Consider the following 17,922-nt stretch of genomic DNA (forward strand, 5'->3'; position numbering starts at 1 on the left):
GTGACTAGCTTCTTTCACTTAGCGTGATGTTTTCAAGGTTCATTCATGTCGTAGCATGTTCCAGTACTTCACCCTTTTTTATTGCTGAAAATACTCCATTGCATGGCTATCCTGCATTTTGTTTATGCAGGATAAACAAATTCATCCATAATACCACATTTTGTTTATTCATTCATCCACATTTGGGTTGCTTCTACCTTTTGGGCTACTGTGAATAATGCTAATTGTGTACAAGCTTTTATGTGGATATGTTTTCACTTCTCTTGGGTATACACCTAGGAGTGGAATTACTGGGTCAAATGATAATTCTATGTTTAACTTTTTGAGGAACTGCCAGACTGTTTTCTAAAATCCTCACTTAATTTTTTAAAGCCAACCTGAAATCAATGGCTCTGAATCATCATATAAGAATTTAGTTACATACAACTCAGCTTGATCATGTATAAGTAAGGACTTATTGTAAGCAACTGCTTGGCGGATGCAAAGAGTCAAGCTTGGGTTATAAAAGCCAAAGCTCAAATACTCAAGAGTGCTATTTGGTATAATCTTAAAGGTTGGGGCAATTTTTTATGGATTTGTGTTTATGAAAAAGAATTTTCACAGCTATAAATGTGGCCAATAACAACAACATAAAATAAAATTACTGCATAACAACTCTTAATTAGCAGCTTTGAAAAAACGTTTAGTGGCCTGAAAAAATAAGTAAAGCTATTGGATAAAACTATCTATGGATTTTAATTACCCTTGGCTATCATCGTTTCTGTATAGGGAAATAGACAAAAAATTTAAGAATAAAGGACTTAGAAATACTTTAAAGTGTTTAAATATAAAATGCAGGGAACTGCACAAAATGTAGCTCCATAAATTTTCTCAAAATGAGTCTCACTCATGTAACTGGCACCTGCAGCAAGAACCAGATGGTTATCTGCTCCCCTGGAGCTCTCCCTTTCCAGCCATTAACCATCCAAAGGAAAAGAGGATATCTGACTTCTAGCACCAACCTACCCAGACCCAGAGAATACATTTTTGACAGTACATTTCAGGTGTCAGGGACTGACCAGAGGAATAGATTTGTTAAGCTGACAGAATTTCTCAAGACTCAATCAGACTTTTTATATATTTCACAATATAGTAGAATCTTAAAAATTAAATACCTTTAAGCTTGTGCATAAAATAAAATGTACAAACTAGCACACAAGAAGCTTTCAGTTTAACATCACCTGCAATATAAGAATATGTACTGTAAAATGTTTTAAAGTGCATGAAACAACATACTTTAAATGTTTATTTTAAGAGACAGGTCCTTTTTTTTCTCCAGGATTTTAAGTTTACTTTCAAGAGGAGTTTGTAAAAGAAGTCCTTGGGACTATTAATCACAGGTGCTTTATTTATTTTATTTTTTAACATTTTTATTGGAGTATAATTGCTTTACAATGCTGTGTTGGTTTCTGCTGTATAACAAAGTGAATCAGCTATATGTATACATATATCCCCATATCCCCTCCCTCTTGCATCTCCCTCCCACCCTCCCTATCTCACCCCTCTAGGTGGTCACAAAGCACCGAACTGATCTCCCTATCACAGGTGCTTTAATTATTCAAAAAGTGTACATGTAAACACACATGCACATTGGCAATGCATCACACTGTGGGTTGAAGTAAGTAATGACCAAAATAAATGTAGCCTTTGCAAGCAGAGCATAAAAACGGATACACATTTCCTTTGGTTTATTGGACAGGAGGATATAAAATACCCTCACCTTACTGATAAAACGAGAAGCCTAATACAGAGGCTGTCTTACTGCAAAGCGACACTGCTCTGGTTCTTAACCTGGAAAAAAAATCTATTATGATCATTTCATGTATACGAACACTTTCAACACATAAGAATTCTTCCGAGGGAAGGGTAGACTATTAGGAAAAGTCATTTTACAAAGGCGAGTCGGTTTTTTAAGCTCTAAATGTATCTTATAAATTACCAAAAACAGATTAGGATTTTATTAGGCTGTTTCTTTGGAGGTTTGGGATTCTACGTTCTACCAGGTGATGCCTAATACAGCTCATGAGTCAAGATGAGTCGGCCACAGAGTGTAACCCTTGCCACTGCGCTCCGGGCCGCCCCCGCTTCTTTCTTTCTGGAGGCGGGATACTTCCAAGGTAACCTTGGGCTCCTGCTCGCTCCTACTCTGGTGCCGGGAAAGCACTCCCACGCCCCACCACGCCCCAACTTCCAGGCGGAGGGGCCGCAGCACAATGTCAGCGCCCGGAAGCCCCACGCGAACGGTCACTTAGCTCTGCGTTGTCCTTCCCCGAAGCCCTGAGCCTTAGACTTTTCCCACCAAGTCACCCACAGCTCCTCTTCCTGCCATCCTCCCTCCCCGGGTGAAAAAGTTTAAAGCCAGGCTCCCTTCGTGTTAAAGGTTGCCAGAGTCGCTCTCTGGGCTGGAACTGAAGGGGCCGAGGGTCCACAGCGCTTCGGCGGCGCTCCTGTCCCGCCCCAGCTTGGCGGGTGGGAACAGTCTCAGCCCGTTGGCTGCCTGTACCTCCGCGCCCAGACCGCCGTTCCCTCCTAGCCCGAGGGACCAATTTTAAATATTGGGGCAGGGCACCTTTCCTGGAGACCCGGGAGCGAGCGCGGGTTCGGCCGGACCCCAAAGGGTGGCGGCGCTGCGCGGCGTGAGCGAAGGGCGCGCGTGGGTGTGCCCGGGTGGGAGTGGGGCGCGCCCGGTCGGCCGGAGGCGGACCCGCCGGCTGGCAGGTGGGTGCGGCCGGCGGGAGTCGGGGCGGCGGCGGCGGCGGCAGCAGCAGCAGCAAGTGGTTGGGCCGTGCGCATTTCCTTCCCTCCCCCTGGGCCTCGGAGCCCGCCCGCTCGCCCAGTGCGCGGCGCCCGCGGCTCCGCTCCGCGTCCTCTTCCCGCCGCCACCGGCCGCTCCTTCCCCGCCCGTCCATGTCCCTGCCCGTGGTGCTCCCGGGCTCCTGCTGCCCTGTGGCTGGGCTCTCGGGCGGGCCGCAGGCCGGGGGCCCGGGCGCCGCGGCCGCCGCCGCCCAGGAGCCGCCGCTGCCCCCGCTACGGCCGCGGTGGTCCCGGGCCGCGCTGCAGCCCCCGGCGCGGCCTCGCTGCGCGGCCACCGCCGCCGCCGCCGGGGTGCTGGCCCCGCCGCCCGCGCTCTCCTACCGCCGGGCCGCCGCCGCCGCCGCCGCGGCCCCGGGCTCGGCGCTGCTGCCCGCTCGCCCGCTGTTGTCGCTCGGTCTGCTGCAGCTGATCCTGGGCTGCTGCATGGTGGCACTCAGCTTCGGGGCGCTGTCGCTGAGCAGCTCCCCGCAGGTGAAGAACTCGTGCCCGTTCTGGGCCGGCTCCTCGGTGAGTGCCGCGCGTGCCCCGCTCGCCTCGGCAGGGCCCACCCGGGGAGCAGGGGGCTCAGGCCGGTCGCCTCCACTGCCCCGTGATTGATCGCTCCAGGGCTGCCGTTCGGGAGCACAGCCCCTCAGGCCAGCTGAAGTTTTTGGAGGCGTTGAGGCGGGGGGAAAAAAGGGGTAAAGAGAGAGAGGAATTCGGGGGTGAATGGGTTGCACCTGGACAGTGTCTATTCCTTGTAGGCTAAAGGGTTTTGTTGTTCCTGTCAAACTAATAGAATAAACCCGATTTCCGGCTCTTTGGGAGATGGAAGTATGGGGGTGGGTGACAAAAAAGCGGGAAGAAAATGAGTCAACTTCTTTCAGCTATTGAGTATTTACTTCGCTGGCAAGGTCCGCACGGGGAGGGCAAGGATTTTGATCTGTTTTGTTCACTGATGTATCAACAGTGCCTGGCACATAGTAGGAGTATTTGTGGGATGGATGAAGTGACAGGTTGGCGCACGTCCCTTGTTTTTATTCCGCACTAAGGCACAAGTAAATGTTAAGTGTCTGGTGTAGGGTAGCTCCACTGTATCTGGGGGCGAGTTCAGGAGGTAATAACAGGGTGTGTGGACGCACCCACGTACTTGGTCATTAAAGGAGGGCCCTAAGCCCGCACTAGGTTCCTGGAGCCACGCAGACTGATAGGCAGAATTTAATTCTTCAGAACCCGAACCCATCGTGGATGAGCTTGCCGAAGTCCCAGCTAGCCGGAGATGTCTGCCCCGCTCCGGTACAGGCCCTGCCGGCCCTGCCGCCTCCGACAGGGAAGGGTGTTTTGGGGCAAAAGGCTGCTGCCCTCGAGCGTTTATGGAAACTGGTGGCTACTCATCCCTGCCTCCTAACGATTTCACAGCTTCCAAGGCATCCTGCGTCTTGAGGTTTGCTGAGGATTGAGAGACCTGGAAATAGGTTTTCGTGGAATGATTGTGGAAGATGAATATTTAAAGTAAACAGCCTTTCTCTAAACGAAATCTAAAAGCCTGGCAATGCCTATAGTTTTTACTAAGATCTGTAATGAATGTATATTTTGAATGGCTGAAAATTGTCCTTGCAGGTCCACACAAACCCAGATTCAAGACCAAATTTTAAGAATATAGGGAGAACTAATTGAACCCAAAGTAATTGTTTGAATAAGAACTGTAAGACCATTAGGTACCTAGAGCCTGGCCTGACATTTTATACTTAAACTGATGCCAGTTTGTTCTTCTTTTTGAAGTACTTTGATGCTGGATGATCTTACTGTGGTGGGTGGAATTCACAATCTGTGCATCGTGTAAAAGGAATCCCACCCTCCTGGCCCTACCCTTGGGCTCTCCCACTGGCCTCTGGGAGTCCTTTAAAACTTCAGAAAGAGGAGTGTTCCCAACAGGGTAGGGATTAGATCCGTTATGCTCCTTAGTCCACTTGTCAGACCTAATTCAGCCAAATGGTGGCTGCATTTTATTTCTCTAAATACCATGGGCCAGAAGTGACTCTTGCATACATTTTTAGGGATTTGCTCTTTGTAAAATCATAATCTCTTGTCTTCTCAAAGATAGCTAGTTTAGGATTATTGAAAACTATTTTTTTCCCTCCTAAAATTAAACCCCTAAATCAGTGTACTATTGTGAATTATTTCAGAGGTAAATACACTTTAGATGTCAGTCAAGCCATAGTTAGATTTGATGAACTATTAAAAAAAAAAAAAAAAAAAAAGAGGAATCAGCCAGAAGATAAAGGCTGCTAGCTTGGGCCTGCTGGCTGAGCACATCCTTGTCTCCGGGACCCAGCAAACCAGAGCAGGGAAAGAATGAGTGACTTGGAACTAAGTCTCTTCCACAGGGTCCTTTTCCCACACTGTGCCCCCAACTCTATACGCAAACTTGCAACTGTTTGTTATTCTTATTTGTTGTGGCCTGTTTCTGAGGTTGTCCTCAGAATTTGCAAAGTGACCACAGAACCAACAGACAGTACATGTCCAGAACAACTGAATAGGATTTGAGAATGGCATTAAGCCCCCTGACTCTCCTGGTGTTGCAGGAAAAAAGTCTCAGCAGTAGCATACCTTTTGAATTTATGTGTGTGAGAGAGATGGTTTTTTTTAAACTCTGCTTTATGGAAAATTTTAAATTTATTCAAACACTGTACAATGAATCTTCATATACCCCTCACCCAGCTCTAACCATTGTTTTATCTCCTGTACCTCTTTCTGGCTCTGCTGCCAGCTCTATGTGTTCTTTTTTTTTGGCTGCACCGGGCAGCTTGTGGGATCTTAGTTCCCCGGGCTCTCGGCAGTGAAAGCGCCGAGTCCTAACCACTGCACCACCAGGGAATTCCCTTTGTGTTCTGATAACTCCAGAAGGATGGGTGTTCTAAGCAGGGTAGAAATTAGCTTCAGCATGCACTCTAGTCCATTTGTCAGATTCACTTCCCATGTTATTTTGAAACAAATCTCAGACATCACATCATTACACCTGTAAATATTTCAATACATGTATGTTTTTAAAAAGAAAATATAAGTGGACTAGAGAGACAGCAGAGAAGTGACCAGGAAGTCTTAAGAACTCCACTCTACCTTTAAAATTTTATTGTGAAAATTTTAAATCTCAACAAATATAGAAAGAACCCCCACTGACCCATCATCGAGCTTCAGTAGTTATCAACATTTACATGGTCACTGTATACTCACACCCACTCCCCCTTGGTAACACCCACTGGATTATTTTAAGGCAAATCTCCAGTATTGTAGTTTCAGCATTAAATATTTCAGAATGTATTTCTAAAAGAAAGGGGCTTAATAGTTAAAAGGAAGGGGCTTGATAGCACGTTGTAACTAATTTAAAGACAGCTAAACTAAAGTTTTTATGAGAAAAGCTTAAAAATTATGACTTGAGGACTGCAGAATTTTTTTTTTATGACAGCTTTATTGGGATATAATTCACATTCTATTTAAATCTACTTATATCACCCATTTAAAGTGTGCAGTTCAATGATTTTTATTAAATTCACAGTTTTGCGACCATATCCACAATCAATTTTAGAAAATTTTCATCACCCCCCAGAAGAAACCCTGTACCCATTAACAGTCATACCCCATTTCTTCCGTACTCCATTATCCCTAAGCAACCGTTGATCCATTTACTTTCTGTCGCTATGGATTTGTTATTCTGGCCATTTCATGTAAATGGGACCATACAACAAATGGTCCTTTGTGACTGGCTTCTTTCACTTGGCATAACATTTTCAAGGTACATCCATGTTGTGACATGTATCACTACTTCATTCCTGTTTATGACCAAATGAGATCCCATTGTGTTGCTGTACCATGTTTTATTTATCGCTCAGAAGTTTGACTGGCATATGAAAGTAGGTAGTTGAGTGGCAGTGCCAGGTTAAGTCTAAGGTTACTTCAAACCCACGTAGGAACACAGTAGAAGGATATCCTCATATTTCAAGCTTTGAATGACCATTATATGCCTGAGTCTGCTGTATCAACTAAGTCAGCAAATCTTCTGGCTGCAGTAAAAATTTTGCTCATTAAGGGACAAATATATTCATTTGAAAGGACTATTTTGTTAAACACACTATAGTTCAAGAATATTTTTCCATATATACCGCTGTAAGTGTTATTCTCACCTTGAGCCCGAGATTTGGAGTCTTCCTTCACTTGTCTGAACCTTGAAGGTGTATTTTATCTATTGTAATATATGTTTGAGAATTAACAAGTCCTATAAAGACTCTTTTCCCATATTTTACATACTTACTTTCAACAACTTGAAGGGAGTGTTTTTAATGTGCTCATTGTTTTTGAGCACTCTGTGATCATTTATTTTCTTGCTGGTGTCCTTGGTTAATGACTCAATCTATTATTATTCCCAAAGTTCATGAAACTAAGGGGGTAGACACTTTAAAAACATGCTGAAGTTTGACTCAGGTGAGGGCAGAGGGAGGATCTCCATGTCCGTGTTCAAGCCACGCTATCCTGGCTCCTGATTTGGAGGCGTAGTTAGTTAATATTAGTTAGATTCTACGGGGACTACAGGAGACCAGCCTACCACACTGTTTTAGATTAATGAAAGAGTAGAGAGAGTTGCATTGGTTTGTGTCTCCCTCAAAAAAGAAAATTCCTGACTCTGATGACGTATATGATCCTTGGGAGATATTTCAGGCAAGTGGTAGAGAATTAGTTATTGTTTTTTGCTCTTCTCTGGGGGCCCTAATAGCCTTTATCATCTACATACATTCATGTCTCTCTGTTGAAGTCACTGACCTGAACTCATGGTTCCCCCTCCCCTTGAGTCTGTGATTCTTTGGCAAGATTCCAGTTCCTTATAAAGAGACAGACATTGGTGAACCTTAAGGTAAACCTATTAAAAAAAATTTACAATGACAGAATGTAAAAAAAAGAATGAATGGTCCAAAGCGGAAACTAACACAAAAATTCTAAAGTCTCTACCAGTTAAACAACAGTAAACACATTTTTTTCTATCATAATCATCAAATACTACTTTAATATTGAAGGAGTATTTTTAAGTATAACTTTTGAGAGGAATTTAATTTTCTTTGGTCCTTTATTTTACACAACAGCAGAGTCACATGATAAGTTCTTTTTTTTATTGGAGTATAATTGCTTTACAATATTGTGTTAGTTTATACTGTACAGCAAAGTGAATCAGCTATACGTATACATATATCCCCTCCTTTTTGGACTTCTTTCTCATTTAGGTCCCCACAGAGCATTGAGTAGAGTTCCCTGTGCTATACAGTAGGTTCTCATTAGTTATCTATTTTATACATAGTATCAATAGTGTATATATGTCAATCCCAATCTCCCAATTCCTCCCACCCCACCCCCTTTCCCCCTTGGTATCCATATGTTTGTTCTTCTCTACGTCTGTGTCTCTATTTCTGCTTTGTAAATAAGATCATCTATACCAATTTCTTCAGATTCCACATATATGTGTTAATATATGATATTTGTTTTTCTCTTTCTGACTTACTTCACTCTGTATGACAGTCTCTAGGTCCATCCATGATGATAAGTTCTTGAGCAAGTCATTGAGCCTCTCAACCTCAGTTACTCATCTGTAAAATGGGTGGGATGACTCTTGCTTCAGAATTGATTTTGTGAGAGTGTAATTAGAGAACATTTAGGAAAATGCTTCGTTGCTGAGCCCTAGCCCCAGGCCTGGCACATAATAGAACTTCTATCAATGTTTTTTTTTTTTTTTTTCTTAATAAATATTTATTTATTTATTTATGGCTGTGTTGGGTCTTCGTTTCTGTGCGAGGGTTTTCTTCTAGTTGTGGCAAGCGGGGTCCACTCTTCATCGCGGTGCGCAGGCCTCTCACTACCGCGGCCTCTCTTGTTGCGGAGCACAGGCTCCAGACGCGCAGGCTCAGTAATTGTGGCTCACGGGCCCAGTTGCTCCGCGGCATGTGGGATCTTCCCAGACCAGGGCTCGAACCCGTGTCCCCTGCATTGGCAGGCAGATTCTCAACCACTGCACCACCAGGGAAGCCCTATCAATGTTTTTTAAACATCCAGGCAATATTTAATTAAGGTAAGGTGAACAGGCTAGTTTTGTTTGTTTGTTTTTGTTTTTTGGTGGGACATTGTGGTAACCAACAAGCATACGTGAGAAATACCCAGTTGTCCACTTTGTCAGATCTTTTACTGAGTTACCCTGGGCAGATGCAGAATGATACATGCACACATACATTTAAAAAATACATCCAGTGTAAAAGCTATAGGGCAAGATAGGTTATTAAGAAGTGTGAATATTGTAAATATGGGACACCTATAACATGGCTCTTTTTAACTCTATGTTTAGATACGGCAACTTTTGACAAACAGTTCAGAACATTTTTGCCCTAAGGTATGTTAATGGATTAACACAGAAAAGTAAGGTAGTAGAATTATATGCTTTTGACTTTAACGATTTGATTTTTAAGCTGGAAAGTTAAGGCACATTCACCACATATGGTGGGTAACAGTGATTCTTGCCTGGAGTATCTTAGAATCCTTCTTTGCAATATCAGAAAAAAAGAAAGGCCTCTGCTTTTCCCCATGAGCTACAAAGAATGGGTCATAAGTGAGTGAAACCAAAATTGTAATAAATCTCATTATAGTGATATAGAGATAATTTGGTGTTAGAAAATAGGTTCTTGCCTGTTTATTCCGAGCAAGTTGCATCTTGCAGTGGGTGGAAAGAATGCTGATGGAGTTGCTTTTTGCTGTTGATGTACTCTTTTAAGAAGCACAGGAGTGAAAAATATGTTTAGGCTTACATAGTCATCTTTGAGCAAGCTCATCTCCTGTTTTTGACCTTCATTCATTAATTTATTCATCATCCATTCAGTTGTTCGTTGACTCTTGCCATAACTAATTGAGTGCCTCTAGGAGCCTTTAGTGGTACTTGAGTGAATATTCAGAGATCCGAGCCCTCATGAGATTGCAAGTGAGTGTAGAACACAATTGAGCAAGTAATAGCATTATGGGGTAATGGAAGGCCAGTGTTAAGGGATCTTGAGTCCCTTCTGATGGAGCTCCAGCTGCTGCTGCCACTGAGGGAAGCGGAGGCATTGAATACTCTGCCTCTTCCTCTTTCACTTCCCCATCCTCTCTCCCCAATCATGAATTGCACACCCCTCCCCGAAATGTGAACCTCCGTTCCCGTCAGTCTTGAACTCTTAAAGGATTCATCTCCAGCTGCAGCACTTTTACTGCACATTCCAGAGGCTTCCTACTTCCTCTGCTTCCCCTTCTCTATCTCACCACTCACGGGGTTCCCCAAGTGTGTTGGGCTTACTTAATCTTGAAGAATGGGAGAAATTGAGTAGAAGTTGGTGTGTGCCTTTGTTGCAGGGTTCAGGACTGAGGTGGATGTAACTACAACTCCCACCTACAACTAGAATGTAGTTTCTTGAAGCATCCCTATAAAGAAGGGTGGTTTACAAAAATCCTGTTGAAATTTAACATTTGTGTGTGCTGAGTCTACAAAACAATTCAAATGGAAATGATATCTTTAAGTATTTTGTCTTCCAACCCATGAATGTGGTATATGCCTTGATTTATTTGGGTCTTTATTTAATATTGCTCAATAAGCTTTATATTTCTTCCTACTGAGGTCTTAAGTTTCTTTGTCATGTATATTTTGAGATTGTTGATATTTCTTTTTTTTTATCTTATTATTTATTTATTTATTTTTGGCTGTGTTGGGTCTTCGTTGCTGTGCGCAGGCTTTCTCTAGTTGCAGCGAGCAGAGGCTACTCTTCTTTGCGGTGCGTGGGCTACGCATTGCGGTGGCTTCTCTTGTTGCGGAGCATGGGCTCTAGGCACGTGGGCTTCAGTAGCTGTGGCACGCGGGCTCAGTAGTTGTGGCTCACGGGCTCTAGAGCGCAGGCTTAGTAGTTGTGGTGCACAGGCTTAGTTGCTCTGCGGCATGTGGGATCTTCCTGGACCAGGGATCGAACCCGTGTCCCCTGCATTGGCAGGCGGATTCTTAACCAGTGCGCCACCAGGGAAGCCCCTGTTGATATTTCTTATATGTCAAATACATTTTGTACATTTTTAACAATTTTTTAAAAATTAATTTATTTGGCTACGTTGGGCCTTCATTGCTGTGCGCGGGCTTTCTCTAGTTGCGGCGAGCAGGGGCTACTCTTCGTTGTGGTGTGTGGACTTCTCATTGCGGTGTTCTCTTGTTGTGGAGCATGGGCTCTAGGCACGCGGGCTTCAGTAGTTGTGGCTCACGGGCTCTAGAGTGCAGGCTCAGTAGTTGTGGCGCATGGGCTTAGTTGCTCCGCAGCATGTGGGATCTACCCGGACCAGGGCTCGAACCCTTGTCTCCTGCTTTGGCAGGCGGATTCTTAACCACTGCGCCAACAGGGAAGTCCCAACAATTATGTTTTAAATTTAGTTTGCTCATATATGCAAAGTCCTCTCTAAAAAGAAAGGGAGGGAGGGAGGGAGGGAAGGAGGGAGGCAGGAAGGAAGGGAGGAAGAGAGGGAGGGAGGGAGGGAGGGAGGAAGAAAACTATCTAGCTTAGGGGACTTCTCTGGTGGTCCAGTGGGTAAGACTTCTCCTTCCAATGCACGGGGTGCAGGTTCGATCCCTGGTCAGGGAGCTAAGATCCCACATGCCTCGGGGCCAAAAAACCAAAACATAAAGCAGAAGCCATATGGTAACAAATTCAATAAAGACTTTAAAAATGTTCCACATCAAAAAAATCTTTAAAGAAAAAAAAGACTCTGTGCTCCCAATACAGAGGGCCCTGCTTTGATCCCTGCTCAGGGAACTAGATCCCGCATGCCACAACTAAAGATTCCGCATGCCACAACTAAAGATAATGCATTCCAGAACTAAAGATTCCGCATGCTGCAACTAAAGATCCCGCATGTGGCAACGAAGATCCTGCATGCCGCAACTAAGACCCGGCGCAGCCAAAGATAAATAAATAAATAAAAAATAATAAATAAAAAAAATAAAATTCTTGAGTTTAAAAAGAAAGAAAGAAAGCTTAGTTCCTTTGTCCCAGAGACCCTTCATTTGAAATGATAATTGTATCTGTCATGATCTATTAAAAACATTTTATTTATTTATGTACTTATTATACACATGCCCCTTTCAACTTAGCAGTGCTACTCCTGGGACTTCATTCAGCAGAAATAAAAAGCACTTGTTTGTAAGGATATATGGCCATGATGTTTACTGCAACATTGTTTGGGGCCAAAAAACTGGAAGAAGAGTGAATACCCATGAATATGGAAATGATTGAATACATTAGGTAGTGGTTGTACAAAGGAATATTATGTAACCATTAAATGGAAATGAATGAGAGCTAGTCCAGTAAACATGAAGTGATTTCCAGTGAAGTATTTGTTGAGAGAGAAAAAGAAGAGGAGGAAGAGTATCTTTTATTATTTGTTTTTTGTTTTTTTGTAAAAATCATACCCCTGTGCATGTGTGTGTATAATCCAAAGCCAAGTAAGGAACATGGACCCCAAGATCTCATGGATTCCAAGTTCCAGTTTGTAAGTAGACGTCACCCATACCCTCTAGACAAGCCCCACCAAGTGTGTTTCCAGGAAGAAATCGTTTAGAGGAAGGAAATATCCTACTGAATTTAAGATGATGAAAGGATATAGTGCCCAGTGAGCAGGCAGCTGATAGTATGTTTAAACATAGACGTGATACAAAGAAATTGTCTCCTGTCTGCCCATATATGTTTTTTGGTCCTTGATATAAATGGGTAGACTTGTCCTCTACTGGTTTGTTGTGAAATGATTACCCTCAGTCAATAAATGGAGAATGGAGAGTATCGCAGGTAGGCCTGTGAGCTTTGGGTTTCAAGTAACACTGTAATCCTTACTGATTTGTAGTTAAATAAATAGTTATTGTGAAATGGTGCATTTGAGTGATTTTGGTGAAAAGTGCACTTGAAAGAAAATCCTCATAACTGCTTTCAGCAGATGCACTTTATTACGTACACAAAGGTCATCAGAGTGACCCTGGGCTGAATAATTACTTTGCTTATCCTTTCCTAACTGCTTAGTGAACTGTGTTATTCAAAAGGCTGATGTTGTCTTCCAGATTACGTTTTGGCAAAATGCTGGTTCTTCTTTACTGAGGATTTTAGGTTATTGTTTATTGACGTGTCATTTCGCAACATGAGATATTTCTCACTGTAGTCCCTCCCCCTTTGAGGAATAAAAGTTCAGGAACATTTACTAGTTGCCAATCATGTGACAAGCACTTTGCTAGGAGCTGGGGATTCAGAGAGACAGGACAGGCATTCACAGTCAGTGGGCAAGACAAAAATGCAATGAGCTTTTTTTTGGGGAAAAAGTTATATGTAGAGGGCTTACAGGAGTGTGGGGTGTTAAGATTAATAAGGCTTATCAGAGGTGACGACTGTGTGTTGGGGCCTTGCAGAATGCATAGGAGTTCTCAGGCAGCTAGGAGGGGAGTTGGGAAGAGAGGACTCTGTGACAAAGAGAAGCACAAAGTCCTGGAATATCTAGAGCCTGGCCAGTCTGAGGAAGAACAAGTATGCCTGGAAGGAGGGTGGGTCAGGAGTACGTGGAAACCAGGCTTGAGAAGTAGGCAGGGGAGGATCCTGGAAGGCCTTGTTCACCATTTTGAGGAATTGACTTTTCCTGTGAAGGATGGGTAACCCACAAATTAAGGGAGGGTTGCAGCCAGGCATTCTTTTTATGAGGCTGACTCTGGTGACAGATTAGGTGCTACTGGGGGCAGGAAACCTGGATAGGAAATACTGATTCCTTAACTCAGAGGATAGGCTAGTTTCTGTTTGTATGTTCTTAACTGACCTTAAGAAAAAACATACGCAGTCAGTGAAAAAGTTTCAGGAGCTTGGACAAGAAAGATAGTCTAAAACCGTATACCAGGGCTCATATAATCAACAGGGATATTAAATGTTTGAGTTAGAAGCCTTTGAAATTTCAGTATTTAAAAAATATATATACTTCAGAGACTGGGGATTAGTTTATTGGAATTGGTCCCTTTTCTAGATTTATGATCCTGTTTATCCTTGTAGGTGATACTCTCTGGAATCATAGGATTAACAACTTGGAAACGGCCTATGATACTCCTGGTATGTACTGATCTTATAAATTTTTACCCTTTGTAAAATGTGCTGTTTATGAAGTCTGTTGAAATAAATTGAGGAAATTCTAAAGCTTCCTTGTTCATTAAAAAAAGAAGTTAACAATGGACAATATTAGAAGCCAGATGTTCTCATGACAGTAAAGTAACATGATAATTTTGCTGCTTTTCTGTTGCACTTTAAGCTTCTTATATACCCAATTCTATACATGTGTTTCAAGTTCCAGGATTAGATCTATTGTAAAGATATAACAAAAGCAAAGCAAAACAGAACTAAATGGCTGGGACTTCCCTGGTGGTCCAGTGGTTAAGAATCTACCTTCCAGGGCTTCCCTGGTGGCGCAGTGGTTAAGAATCCGCCTGCCAGTGCAGGGGACACGGGTTTGAACCCTGGTCCGGGAAGGTCCCACATGCCGTGGAGCAACTAGACCATGCGCCACTACTGAGTCTACTCTCTAGAGCCCGCAAGCCACAACTACTGAGCCCACGTGCCACAACTACTGAGCCCATGCGCTGCAACTACTGAAGCCCGCCCACCTAGAGCCTGTGCTCTGCAACAAGAGAAGCCACCACAATGAGAAGCCTGCGCACTGCAACGAAGAGCAGCCCCTGCTCACTGCAACTAGAGAAAGCCCGTGCGCAGCAATGAAGACCCAACGCAGCCAAAAATAAATAAATTAAAAAAAAAAAAAAAAAAGAATCCGCCTGCCAATGCAGGGGACGTGGGTTCGATCCCTGGTCAGGGAACTAAGATCCCACATGCCGTGGAGAAACTAAGCCCGTGCGCTGCAACTACTGAGCCTGTACACTCTGGAGCCTGCATGCCACAACTAGAGAGAAGCCTGTGCAGCGCAACGAAGAGCCTGCGTGCGTGCTGCAAGTAATAACCCAAAGCAGCCAAATTAATTAATTAATTTTAAAAAATAGTCTTAAAAAAAAAAACGCTAAACGGCTTACTCTGGGCATTTTGAACATACACAAAAGTGAAGGGAATGATATAATGAACTCCCTGTACCAATCATCCAACTTCAACAATTATCAATCCTTAGCCAATCTTGTTCAGTTAGACCCTTACCCATTCCCCACCCCTTCCACATTCTTTTTCCCTCCACATTCTTTTAAAGCAAATCTCAGCTTAAATCATGAATACATTATTTTTTATTGTTACAATACTTTGGTTGGGCAATCTCAGAATTTCCTTGCTTAGATTTCCTATATTCTCTCTTTATCCCACCTATATTATATTTTCATCGTAATAGAGACATATATTGTTGACTTTATCCTTATTTTAGTTATTCAGGTAAAATTCACATTGTATAAAATTAACCATTTTAAAGTGTACAATTCGATGGCATTTAGTAAATTCCCATCCTTTATTTTTATTTGTTATGTCCTTTTGATTCAGGGAATATTATAAAAAAATAGACAAATGCCAATGGAGAGGCCAAGAGGTAGAGGATCTAGAAAATTCAATTTGAAATATGCTTTAAAAATTTATTTTTCTGTATAGCATCTCTTATTTTTCTCCCATCCATTTTGAAATAGGGTTAAATAATTTTCTGAATTCATTCCATTTATATACATAACGCAGCCAGGCTGTCCTTCAGACCACTGTTTGCTAGGTAATGGGTAACAAATATAAAACTAGTTAAGTTCTTAAATACAAGGAGATGAAGCACATTTCAGGATACAGTCAGAATAATGGAGCCCAATGTGTTGATGATCTTGAAAAACTGAACTGAAGAGTTTTCAGACCCACAAGACAATGCAGGCAACATTTTACAGGTCCATCAATTATTGCATTTGGTGAAACTTTGTTAATATTTCCAGAAGGAGTAAATGATTGATACAGCATTTTAATATATTAGACAGCAGGATAGAAGAAAATGAGGCTTTGGATGAGTTTTATGGCATGTGTTATGCGTGCTTGGGGTTTGTTTTACAACAACTCTCTAGGTTTACAGTCACTGCAGAAAAATTTTTAATGGTGTTCAATGTTTATACTAATATTTGGTTATAGACATCATCTTTGCACTGTCCTTTTCCATTGGGTCAATATTGAAATGCTCAGTAGTACGAACCTCAGGTATTTAAAATCAGAAAACTATCTAATCTAATGCTATTTGTACTTTTAAAATTCCAAATGGTGAAGAGAATATGAGTGCTTGTTCTAGATAGATATTAAGAAAGTCGACCTTTTAAAACATTTCTTTCTTTAACATTGTTTTCTTTTGGAAAGGTGCCCTTGTAAATTTATTATGTGAGCTCAAGCAACTTTAAATGAAAATGACCTTAATAAAAATGTATTTCTCATCCTTGTTAAGTATAGGTACTTTGTCACAAAGTTGTAACCAGTTTGTACATACCATGTTGTGCTCTGCTTTTTCTGTTTAATATGAAATTAAGTTCACATCAGTAGCTATTATGTTTCCCTGTACAAGGAGTCCACATGCCTATCACTTAGAATTGCTATGCAGCATTTTGTCTTATTTCTGTATTACCATCAGTCATAAGCCTGTTGGACATCTGAGCTTCGAAGTTTTGACTATTATGAATTATGTATTTAGAAGGTCACTTAGTGATCATTTTGAAATGTTAATTAACATCAGTTTATAAAGAAGATAAATTAATTGGCAGGAATTGTGCAAGGGAAAACTTCTGAGTATATCAGTAGGTCATTTGAGCCTTAGTCAATATCATAGAGGAAAAAACAGTCCACGGGAATCTTAGTAGTTATCATTATAACCTCTGCCAAATGCTTTTGTTATGTTAAAAAGCCAGATGAAAGAAACTGACGCACCAGTCAGACCCTCCTAGTTTGAGTCCTCGTTCATTTACGGAAGAGCTGTGTCACTCTGTGCAAGCCACCTAGCTTCTCTGAGTCTAGTTTTCTTTTCTGAACAGAGGATAATCTAGTGACCCTCAATGGATACTTTACCTTTTTTTTTTTTTTTTGTTCCCCACGCATCCCCCTTTCTGAGTTTAGGGAATCTGCCATCAGATGATTTGAGTGGGAGGCTGTGTTCATTAGAGAAGCCAGAAGTGCCCTTGTGTTTTTGCAGACCTGGGCTGGGCTGGTCAGAGTCACAGCCCTACCGCCATTCACGTCCCACACTCTACCTACAGGGGCGCCTTGTGACTCTGACACAGCCAGGCCGTCCTTCACAAACCTAGGACCTTCTTTCCCTAGCTGTTTGCTTGGCTGCCTTCTTCTCTTCTGGGTCTCAGCTCAGCAGTCATCTCAAGAGAGAGACCTTCCTTGAGCACCCTGATTGCAGTGACCCCTCCTCTGTGCCCCTCACCGGGCCCCAGCACTGAATACTGGCTTCATCTTGGTCTGTAAGTAGCCTGAGTGCGCCTCACCTGTCTCCCCCAGTAGATGGTCCGTCAGTTCTGTGAGGACAGGGGTCTCTCCCCAGGACCACTGTGCTCAGGACACACTTACTTTTGAATGGTGGCATTAATTTGGCAACCAATAAGAAACTCAGATCCTGGGTTAGTTCTCAAAGTTTCTGTTTTACATTTGTCTTAAATTTTTCTCACTTGTTTTTGTTCTCTTGAACTTTGTATTTACCACCTTTTAACTTCAGGGTGGTTGGAGAGTATTTTGGTCGTTGAGTTGGGGAGGGGGCTGGTTGGTCTCTTTAGGGGCTTTCAAGAGGCAAGCTGTTCTCATTTTGAGTTGTTGGGTGCACACCGGTCTAGAATATTTGAACACTTCCTTTTGAGAGCGTTTACATTTGTGCTCCCTCTTTGTGTTTGCTTCAGTGATTACATCAGGTTTATACTGGTTTGAACAAAGAAGGTCAGTTTGACCTAGTTCCTTCAAACTCAAGTTTTCATGGAAACTCAGAGTTGGAAGATTTCATTCACTGCGTCCTCTTCTTTCTACTGATAGAATACTCAGGTGTCCA

General features: G+C 42.7%; 1 protein-coding gene across 2 annotated transcripts in view; it reads left to right on the top strand.

The window, feature by feature from the left end:
* The first annotated feature begins 2,779 nt into the window (after nucleotides 1–2,779).
* ENTREP1 (endosomal transmembrane epsin interactor 1) overlaps nucleotides 2,780–17,922 on the top strand; it is a 61,788-nt gene continuing 46,645 nt past the window's right edge. Inside the window, exons 1-2 of one of the 2 annotated variants that reach the window (XM_059924865.1) lie at nucleotides 2,780–3,360; nucleotides 13,941–13,997. In XM_059924865.1, the coding sequence (XP_059780848.1) occupies nucleotides 2,947–3,360; nucleotides 13,941–13,997 (471 nt within the window). In that variant the 5' untranslated portion in view covers nucleotides 2,780–2,946. The remainder of the gene's footprint in view (nucleotides 3,361–13,940; nucleotides 13,998–17,922) is intronic. The other variant, XM_059924866.1, reaches the window with a different exon arrangement.

The sequence above is a fragment of the Balaenoptera ricei genome, chromosome 6 (genome assembly GCF_028023285.1).
Source record: "Balaenoptera ricei isolate mBalRic1 chromosome 6, mBalRic1.hap2, whole genome shotgun sequence".
Classification (NCBI taxonomy): Eukaryota; Metazoa; Chordata; class Mammalia; order Artiodactyla; family Balaenopteridae; genus Balaenoptera; species Balaenoptera ricei.